At 42.9% G+C, this 10628-nt stretch overlaps 1 protein-coding gene across 1 annotated transcript; it reads left to right on the top strand.

Moving 5' to 3' along the window:
* The first annotated feature begins 92 nt into the window (after positions 1–92).
* On the top strand, positions 93–10604 carry LOC110525541 (RING finger protein 10). The gene is made up of 17 exons (XM_021605737.2): positions 93–638; positions 5202–5386; positions 5677–5882; positions 5972–6062; positions 6145–6329; positions 6455–6591; positions 6857–7011; positions 7145–7273; positions 7370–7619; positions 7737–7870; positions 7981–8098; positions 8195–8296; positions 8395–8532; positions 8683–8774; positions 8956–9013; positions 9206–9349; positions 9439–10604. Exons 1-17 carry the CDS (start codon positions 485–487, stop codon positions 9507–9509), a joined length of 2349 nt encoding a protein of 782 aa, XP_021461412.2. The 5' UTR covers positions 93–484; the 3' UTR covers positions 9510–10604.
* The last annotated feature ends 24 nt before the right edge of the window (positions 10605–10628 follow it).

The following is a 10628-nucleotide window of genomic DNA, read 5'->3' as shown; positions in this document are numbered from 1 at the left end:
TTCCTACCTGCTATGTTAATAATTAACATTAGCTATCGATGAGTTAAAAAATGTTGGGTTGTTACTACATTTCCCATAATCCCTCCCCGTACAAAAGAACAACCACGCCGATCTCATCTGGGTCTTTATGGTTCCTGTTGCCATTATTAGGAGATCGTCCATGCGATCATATTTTTGGTGGAAAACTGCACAAGTGTCCGTTTGGACAGACCTTGGAGAACGGTCGACGCCTTGTTGGGGCCAAGTGTTTCCCAGAACGCTAAAAAGCAGAACTTTACGGGGTCTTGGCTCCGCTGTGTGAGCCTTCGTTTTCTCTTTCTACACCGCCTCCATTACTGAGACGCCCAAATTGTGTCTCTATTTTTCTATGGTTTGTTTTGTTGTCAATATGTCGCCGTGATGGAGTTTCTGTGTTTGACAGAAATGAATCAGGGCCTGACCCGCAGTCGCAACAACCCGGTCTCCTCTCCCTTTGCCCCATTTAATGCTAGAGCGCACGGTCGCTCTCTCCCTGGAGCTCGGCCTAAATACCTCTCACCGAAAGGAGACAACTATGGAGAAGAATCCAAACAGCAACAAGGTTCCGCCCCGTTCGAGTTCTACAGGCCCAGCAGCCGGCGAATCTAAACCGAAAACAGGTGAACATTAATTAATAATTCGAACCAAATCCTAGTTAATCTTTCCTGACTGGTTTAACTACCCATCCAACGTTCTCTTAGCTTGCTAAATAGGTAGCTAGCTTTAAAGCTGGCCTAGCTGTAGGGCATGGTTTGTTTACTTGATATGGGAGATGACGTGCCTTGACAGAACGGGTGCGTTCGCTCTGGCTATCCGATTTCAGACCAGTCTCGTCTGAGTCTGCAAAAGTACAGAATAACTGAGGTATTTATGAACGCACAACACCCGTTGAAGGTGTCTATTTTTTATTTAACTTTTATTTAACTAGGCAAGTCAGTTAAGAACAAATTCTTATTTACAATGACTGCCAACAAAAGAAACCCAAACCAGGACGACGCTGGGCAAATTGTGGCCTACCCTATGGGATTCCCGATCACGACCGGTTGTGATACAGCCCGGGATTTATCCGGGCTCTATAGTGATGCCTCTAGCACTGTGATGCAGTGCCTTAGACCGTTGTGCCACTTGGGAGCCCGAGTCGGCAAAGAAGTCTGCAAAAATTGTAGCCACTCTTTGCCTTTGACAGCTTTGCACGTGCTTGGCATTCTCTCAACCAGCTTTGAGGTAGTCACCTGGAATGCATTTCAATTAACAGGTGTGCCATGTTCAAAGTTAATTTGTGGAATTTCTTTCCTTAATGTGTTTGAGCCAATCTGTTGTGTTGTGACAAGGTAGGGTTGGTATACAGAAGATGGCCCTATTTGGTAAAAGACCAAGTCCATATTATAGCAAGAGCAGCTCAAATAAGCAAAGAGAAACCACAGTCCATTATTTAAGTCATCCTGAAAATTTCAAGAACTTTGAAAGTTTCTTCAAGTGCAGTTGCAAAAACCATCAAGCGCTACGATGAAACTGGCTCTCATGAGGACCACCACAGGAAAGGAAAGGATAAGTTCATTAGTGTTACCAGCCTCAGTAATCGGCAATTAACTGCACCTCAGATTGCAGCCCAAATAAATGCTTCTCAGAGTTCAAGTAACAGACACATCTCAACATCATAAATTAAGGTTCAATAAAAAATGAACTGTTCAGAGGAGAATGCGTGAATCAGACCTTCATGGTCGAATTTCTGAAAAGAAACTACTAAAGGACACAATAATAAGAGACTTGCTTGGGCCACGAAACACGAGCATTGGACATTAGACCAGTGGAAATCTGTAATTTGGTCTGATGAGTCCAAATTTGAATTATTTTGTTCCAACCACTGTGTCTTTGTGAAACGCAGAGTAGGTGAACGGATTATCTCTGGATATGTGGTTCCCACTGTGAAGCATGGATGTGTGATGGTATCCGAGTGCTTTGTTGGTGACATGGTCAGTGATTTATTTAGAATTTAAGGTACTTAACCAGCATGGCTACCACAGCATTCTACAGTGATATGCCATCCCACCCGGTTTTGCGGTATCATTTGTTTTTCAACACGACAATGACCAAAAACACACCTCTAGGCTGTGTAAGGTCTATTTGACCAAGAAGGAGCGTGATGGAGTGCTGCGTCATATGACCTGACCTCCACAATCACCCGATCTCAACCCAATTTGAGATGGTTTGGGATGAGTTGGACCGCAGAGTGAAGGAAAAGTAGTCAACAAGTGCTCAGCATATGTGGGAACTACTTTGACTGTAGGAAAAGCATTCCAGGTGACCAACTCTTGAAGCTGGTTGAGAGAATGGCAAGTGTGTGCACATTTGTCATCAAGGCAAAGGGTGGCTACTTAGAATCTAAAATATATTTTGATTTGGTTAACACTTTATTTGGTTACTACATGATTCCATATGTGTTATTTCATAGTTTTGATGTCTTCGCTATTATTCTACAATGTAGAAAATGGTAAAAATAAAGAAACCCTTGAAAGAGTAGGTGTGTCTAAACTTTTGACTGGTACTGTATATTCAATAAATAATGCTGATATCTAACCACAGGTTAACTATTGTTCAGTTGAGAATCTAGTTATTCAAAGGGTCTGTTTCATGCATACACTGAGTGCTTACTTAACACCAGAGGCTGGTGGAGTTAATTTTTATTTTTATTTTACCTTTATTTAACCAGGCAAGTCAGTTAAGAACAAATTCTTATTTTCAATGACGGCCTGGGAACAGTGGGTTAACTGCCTGTTCAGGGGCAGAACGACAGATTTGTACCTTGTCAGCTCGGGGGTTTGAACTCGCAACCTTCCGGTTACTAGTCCAACGCTCTAACCACTAGGCTACCCTGCCGCCCTTAAAAGGGAGCTTGCCCAATAATGGACTAAAGTAGCCTTACATTACAACTTCTAGTCCAAGGACCTTACATGTTCTGTTTAGAGGTGAATTGTTCTTGTAGCCAAAACAGCTAAATACTCCATCGACATGTGAATTGATTCTCAATTGCATTAAGGTTCTAGAAACCTAAAGCCCTCTACTTTCATATCACATCAAAATAATTTGAAATATACACTTAATGTACACTGTTTTATAACAGTTGCAGCCAACAGTTTTTTTTTTTTTTTGTGACAACATGTTTGTAGGGTCAATCTTCAGTTTACACACAGGTGTTCGGACATGCAGATGGCTAATTGGCACAGGTATGTCTCTGTCTTCTGTCTGTTTTCTGTAAAGTAGCATCGAAATATGGCCGAGTGGGAATCCTAACCCTATAAAGGTGTGTAGTAATTTTAACCTTTTTTAGAATATTATTTTTTGCTGATATGAAAGATAAGTTACTTATGTTTCCATAACCGTACCACAAGTGACGCGTTTTAACTTTCGGAACAAGCTTCGGGGCTCTCCTATTGTCATTAGGCGCTAATGTAGTTGGTGTCTATGCATTGGGTAAAAGGGAGTTATGAAGGCCCTAGACAGTGGAGGACGCCATCTAGTTTTAGCATTGTAGATGTCTACCTTTGCCATTCATTTGGGATTGAGGCATATGTTTTTAACAGGAGCTACACAACATGTCCAACAACTCCTGACAACTTTGATTTTAGAGTGATCTATCACTTTAAATGTATGCAATTATGAGTTGACTTGCTCTGGCTTGTGCTTAAGTCCATGCAGCCCACCCAGTGCTAGTCATGTGGGTTCTCAATATCAACTTGCACAGTTTGCTCAATGTTCGCTTTGTCTAGGATTTTTTGAAAATGAGATGGCTGTCAGGATTTTGTTTATTTTTCACCAATAGGCCTTTCAGTATTGTTGTCTTTTAGATACATTGCCTTCAGAAAGTTTTCACCCTTGCCTTTTTCCACATTTTGGGTTATAACATGAATTTTAAGTGGGTTAAATTTAGATTTTTTTGGGGGTCACTGGCCTACACACAATACCCCATAATGTCAGTGGAATTATGGTTAGTAGCTTTACAAAAAAATTTAAAGCTACTAACCAATAATGCAAAATAATGAACTTTTTGTCCTGAATACAATGTGTTATGTTTGGGGCAAATGCAACACATTTACTAAGTACCAGTCTCCATATGTTCAACCATAGTTGTGGCTGGATCATGTTATGGGTATGCTTGTAATCATTAAGGACTGGGGAGGATTAAAAAGAAACAGAATGGAGCTAAGCACGGGCTAAATCTTAGAGGAAAAACTTGTTCAGTCTGTTTTACACCAGACACTGGGAGACATTCACCTTTTGGCAGGACAATAACCTTAAAAACGAGGCCACATCTACACTGGAGTTGCTTACCAAGAAGACAGTGAAAGTTCCTTAGTGGCAGAGTTACAGTTTTGACTTGAATCTGCATGAATCTTTGGCAAGACTTAAATGTTTGTCTTGCAATGAACAACAATCAATTTGATAAAGCTTGAAGAATATTGAAAAGAATAAAGGGCAAATAATGTACAATCCAGGTGTGCAAAGCTCTTAGACTTATCCAGAAAGACTCACAGCTGTAATCGCTGCCTAAGGTGATTCTAACATGTATTGACTCAGGGGTATGAAATACTTATGCAAATTAAATATTTATGCATTTCATTTAATACATTTACATACATTTCTTAGAATGTTTTCAATTTGTCGTTATGGGGTATTATGTGTAGATGGGTGAGAACATCTATTTAATACATTTTGAATTCAGGCTGTAACATCACAAAATGTGTTTTAAGTCAAGGGGTATGAATACTTTTTGAAGGCACTGTAGGTATTTCATACAACAGTAATAATATCAGCAAGATCTTCATAATCTTCACCCCTTCCTTAGATTGATTTGTTTTGTACTTTACATCAGAGTGCCTCAGGGAAATTGTGCGAAAGGCAGATAAAGCAATGCAAATAATGCAGTCTGGTGGGAAATTCACTTTAGGGTCCACCGGCATGAATACGGTTCAGCAGCTCAAATCAGCAGGATCGGGGGCATTGTATTTAGGAGGCCATGGATCACTAAAATAATGATTATGGGTACAAATATTATGGGGACACCTACACATTTGGCACCCAAGCACGAGTTATCAGTATTAGAGATCAACCTATTTTTTTTTTCTTTTCGATACCGATTTATTGGAGGACCAAAAAAAGCAATTTTCCCCTTTCATTCTCCCCAGATGGTAAGAGTAATGGAAGCTCTAAGCGCTACAGCCGCAAGCGAGAGCCCTCCCTTCCCAAGAGTGACAGTTTCCCTGGCCCTCGTCGCACCAATTCACAGAAAAGCAAGAATTTTGACAAGAGGCCCACCCAGAGAGGTGAAGCCCGGCAGTATGGCATTACAGGTGGAGGAAGACGTGAAGAGGTGAGCGTTCACAAGACTTGACAGTTATTTATCCTTTTTTGGATATGGAATAACATCAGAAGTCTATTAAAAAGAGCGCTTAGTTAGGTCCTATATTTGTATCTTTCCACATTGAATTAATATCAGTATAATTGCACTTATTGACAAATTAATGGTAGAATTATGAGTCACTGAACGGTAGAAACAAGGCAGCATCAACCCACATACAGTAGGACATCTAACTGGAATTGTATTATTCCTACCTGTCAATCAGAAAAGTTGGGCTCTAATTTTCTTCTCCCTTCCCCCAGGTAGCAGAGTGCCGCCGGGCCGAGTTCAGCCCGGCTCAGTTTGCTGGACCCAAAAAGATCAGTTTGAACCACTTGCTCAACTTCACGTTTGAGCCTCGTGGGGGCCATGGTGGCCTAGGAGGAGAGAAACACTCCTGCTGGGGCCGCCACAACAAGTGGGGCCACAAGCATAAGCCCTTCAACAAGGAGCTTTTCCTCCAGGCCAAGTGAGCTCCTGATCAATTCAGTCTACTTTGTACAGTATGAATTGTTAGGTTGCTATTTATTAACTAATTGGTGTTTTTTTGTGCCTTAGCTGCCAGTTTGTGGTGACTGATGACCAGGACTACAAGGCTCACTTCACTGACCCAGACACTCTTGTGAACTGGGACTGTGTGCAGCAAGTGGTAAGTTCCGTACACCAGACCTCTTTGGCTTGAAATCGCCACATCTAATTAGACTTTTAATGTAAATATTATTTCCCTCCAGCGCATCTACAGTCATGAGGTTCCCTCCTGCCCCATCTGCCTCTACCCCCCTGTAGCGGCCCATATCACCCGCTGTGGCCACATCTTCTGCTGGCCATGCATGCTGCACTACCTGTCTCTCAGTGACAAAAGCTGGTCCAAGTGCCCCATCTGTTATGAGTCTGTACACTCTGACGACCTCAAAAGGTTAGAGAGAGAGAGCGATGTTAAACAGCCTTATTAGAAAATTCTGTATTGCTACCTTAGGGAAATAAAATATTGTGGTTGAAAATGGTTAGTAAAATGCTCTATCCCCTCGTATCGCACTGCAGTGTGGTTGCGATGGAGACCAGGCAGTATGCAGTTGGTGACCTCATCACCATGCGCCTAATGCGAAGGGAGAAGGGGGCTCTGGTGGCCATGCCCACCTCCCAGTGGGTGAAGGTGGAGGGGCCTATTTGCTTTGGAGGTGAGAGATTTTAATTTTAGCAGATGGTCTGAATATCCAGTGACTTATAGTTAGTGCATCCATCTTAAGGTAGTTAGGTGAGACAACCACATCAGTCATAGTGAGTACATTTTTCCTCATTAAGGTAGCCATCAGCAAAGTCCGTGCTAGTAAGAAAAGACAGGTGTTAGTGCAAAGAAGGCAAGGTTGGATGATGACCAAATGTTTACCATATAACTGTGTCTGTGGTATGCTATATGTGAGTTGTTGTACCCCTGTGTTGTAGATGTCCACCTGAGCCCGTACTCCAAGCTGCTGCTTGCCTCTCAAGAGCAGTTACTGGGCCTGGTGGCTGAGGAGAAGTTTGTTTTGCAGGCTCAGCTCACCCTGGAGGAGGATGCCACAGCCTGTTTCATCCAGAGCGCCTTGTGCAGTCTCCAGGTAACACTGACAAACAAATAGCTTGTCATTTAAAACACAGGTAGTGTCTGCTGCATTGCTACCCAAACTTGGTTCAAGTCATATAGGCCTAGGTAGCATGAACTAACCCCCTCTTTCCTCTGCTGTGGTCCAGGAGCGAGAGGAGGCTCTGCTGAAGCACCAGAAGGCATGTACTAAGGACAACTTAGAACTGTCAAGTCTCACTCTGGCAGACCCCCTCTCCCCTGAGGAGGAAGTAGTGACAATCTTCAGCAGTACCAAGGTAAGTGTTGCCATTTAAAACCCCTTTATGTAACATTACTCTCCAAATTCACCTGTGTTATTGGGTCTGAGAGATTCTGTTTTTTACTCTTTACAGCCGGTGCTGCAATACTCCTCTGCATTTGATGATGAGGTAGCAGAGGTTCCAGAGGAGGACCCAGAGGATGCGCCTGGTGAGGAACCAAAGCTCCCGGAAGGACTCCTGGAGACAGTGCTGGAGGAGTCCACTGAGGCCTCTGGGGATGCAGCTCCAGAGCCCCAGCCTGCTGAGGAGAACCCTCCCAGCCAGGCTGAAACAATGCGCCCCCAAACCTCAGAGCATGGCCCATCCTATTACTTCTACCAAGGTAGGATACCCTTTAGCAAAATGTCTTCATCAGTCTCTCCACTCAATGCCTACCTTGTCATCTATATTGTCATCAAAAGTCCAGTCTCTGCACTTACTCCTTTCGTTCTCCCTTCAGCGGAGGACTGCCAGCAGATGTTTTTGCACCCAGTGAACGTGCGCTGTCTGCTGCGTGAGTACGGCAGCCTGGAGGCCAGCCCTCACACCATCACTGCCACTGTGGTGGAGATTGAGGGGCAGACTATCACAGAGGTAAGTGATTAGATCTGTAACATACTACTGAAGTATGTTTATTCATGAAATTTATTCAATACTTTTTTTTCTTCTGGCTCATTTCATTGTTTTCATTCTCTTGGCTAAAGGAGATTCGCCGTCGACACCGCTACCTGGCTCACCTGCCGCTCACCTGTGAGTTCAGCATCTGTGAGCTGGCCCTGCAGCCCCCCACCCTGTCCAAAGAGACCCTGGACAGCTTTGCAGGTTAGATATCCTAACACACACAGTCTATTCATGGGTTGTTACAGTACTACTCCTCATATCCAAGTCTTCTTTCTCTGTTACTCTTATGTGACTCAGATGACTTGGAGAAAAGAAAGCGTCTTAGACAAAAGAAAGCAAGGGATGAGAAGCGTAGGGAGAGGCGTATTGAGATGGAGGAGAACAAGAAGCAGGGGAAATGTGAGTACATTTTACTTTAGGTTGTTTCTCAATGTAAAATGTGTAACTAAAAACTGTGGTCAGATGGGGTATCTTAAATTTACGGTCTTCTCTCTCAGATCCAGAGGTGCATATTGGGCTGGAGAATTTTCAGCAGTTCCCGGCATTTGGGTCACCACTTCACAATGGCAGTCCACCTGTGTACCCTGAATTTCTGTTAGCCCCTCCCTCATTCCTCAGCAGCAGCCCTGTCTCTGGTGAGACCAGCTCTTTCAACTGTCCCGTCTTAGCGACTCGAGATTTTGTGACATGGAATTCATATTTTGGACAAAATATAGCGCATTACAAACAGTGCCTTGGATGTCTGAGCCTTGTGAACTGAAAACACCATTTCCCTGTTGTTGCAGATGGGCTGATGTTCCCCAGTCTGAGTGGACACAGCCCTGTGCCCAGCGTGGGCAGTGTGGAGGATGACTCTAACTGCATGTCGTTCGCTCAGGTCTGTTGGCCTAACTCATTCATTTACTCACTCCTAAATGTATTATTTTCATTACGGACTGATTACCTTGGATGTCAGGATGTATCACGGCCTTTGGATATTGACAATGAATACCAGTAACAGACAATTTGTATAACTTTCTGACTTTCTCGCTCATCATCCCTTATTCTCCCCTGAAAAGATGCTGAGAGATGGGAAAGCCAGGGTAGATGCTGGGCCATGGACCACCTCAAAGAAAGGTGACAACTACACATCTAAAGCCTTCCATTTCTCCTGTGTCTGTTAGTGCTTGCTCAAATCAGTTGGCCAGACAAGTATTGTCAGCTGAAACCTATATTGGACAGCGAAGTGTCAATAATGGGCAGTGTTGGACTATGTTTGACTACTCTTTTTCTGTGCTGGTCCCTCATACATGCTGCTGGCTCCTCCAGTGGCAGATAGTGATGGAGAGAGTGATGGAGAGAGTAGCCGGGTCCCAGTTCCCAGCTTCCAGAACTCTTTCAGCCAGGCCTTCGAGGAGGCACTCCTGCAGCACCAAGGTCCAACTGCTCCAACCCAGCCGTTGGTCATCCCTGGTCAGTCTTTCACTGTGTCTTTGCTTGTGAGTGATTACTTATTTATGGCATTAGACTGCATACTCATCTCATTCCTCACTCTCTTTCAGAGGAAAAGAGAGGGAAAAAGAAGAAGAAACAGAAGCTTCTATTCAGCACCTCCATGGTTCACACAAAGTAGACTACACTGAAGTTGAGACTTCTCCCTTTACCCTCACACTTTTTATTTGATCCATCTCCTGCTGTCACTCTTGTCATTTTTCCATGCAGCTTTATTTTAGAATTATAAGCAATGGAGATTTACGATAGTGCGAGCGTGCAAAGATTTTGTCAGACATACTTTGGGGTTAGACGGCTCAGTTTACCGTAGTAGGATCTACTTAAGGTTGATTAAAATGGAATAAGTTTAAGGGATGCATTTTATATTTGGGGTAGCAGTCAGCCAATGAACCCTTCAGATTTTCAATCCTGAGTCCGAACACTGTCAGCCATGAATTTGGTCTTCAAACAAATGTCTACTTAACTAACTATTAAAAGGCAGAAGCTGACGCACACCTCAAACACTTTTAGAGGTGCAGACTGAGCGTAAACTAAAAAAATAGGCGCACACTGTTTCCAAACATTTTAATGGGTATAGTAACCAGCATTGCTGAAACATTGGTTGGGAGTATAATTAGTGTGCCACTTTATTTTTATACTAAACTAACAAAATCCCTTCCATTGAAAGTTGTTATATTTGAGCTTCATGCTGAGATGGCCTGAACATAGCAGAACCTCTGTGCATGAGTCTGATTCTCTTAACAGTCTGGAGGGAATGCAAGGAATACAGTGTAGCTTGTATTAAAGAGGCTTGAAAACCTGTTGTGTGTGTGTGTGGCTGGCTGAGAAATGCGCTGTAGACCTTGTTTGATTTATTAGACCATGCATATTAATTTTCTTCTCTTTGTTCAGTTTTCCCCTTTTACCACAGGCATTTTGCTGTCCTTTTCCTCATTTTACTTTGAAGAACTAGTGTGCGGTCCAATTTGTAACATTGTCTTTTTACCCCCTGGTTTCAATTCAGTATTGCAAATATAGTTTGTGTGAAGCTAGAGATTTGCATACTTTTGATTGCTTGCTATATGAGTGAAAAGGTGGGATTTAAAGACACTATGTACACTTAGAAGGCTATTTTATTTACCTTTTGATTATTTGGGGGCAAACATGAGTAAACATGAAATAGGCTTACATTAACTGGCCTGACATTGGAATGAATAAAGGGTTATGCTCAAGCAAACTAATTGTCTGGATATCTTTGGTA

Source organism: Oncorhynchus mykiss, chromosome 6 (assembly GCF_013265735.2).
Source record: "Oncorhynchus mykiss isolate Arlee chromosome 6, USDA_OmykA_1.1, whole genome shotgun sequence".
Lineage (NCBI taxonomy): Eukaryota > Metazoa > Chordata > Actinopteri > Salmoniformes > Salmonidae > Oncorhynchus > Oncorhynchus mykiss.
This window is presented reverse-complemented; position numbering and strand designations above follow the sequence as displayed.

Bases quoted from the DNA above. Each gene is read 5' to 3' on its own strand.
- LOC110525541 (XM_021605737.2), top strand. From the start codon at position 485: ATGCTAGAGCGCACGGTCGCTCTCTCCCTGGAGCTCGGCCTAAATACC. The intron at 7,620-7,736 runs GTAGGATACCCT...TTCTCCCTTCAG, and splicing joins ATCCTATTACTTCTACCAAG to CGGAGGACTGCCAGCAGATG. The intron at 8,297-8,394 runs GTGAGTACATTT...CTTCTCTCTCAG, and splicing joins GAACAAGAAGCAGGGGAAAT to ATCCAGAGGTGCATATTGGG.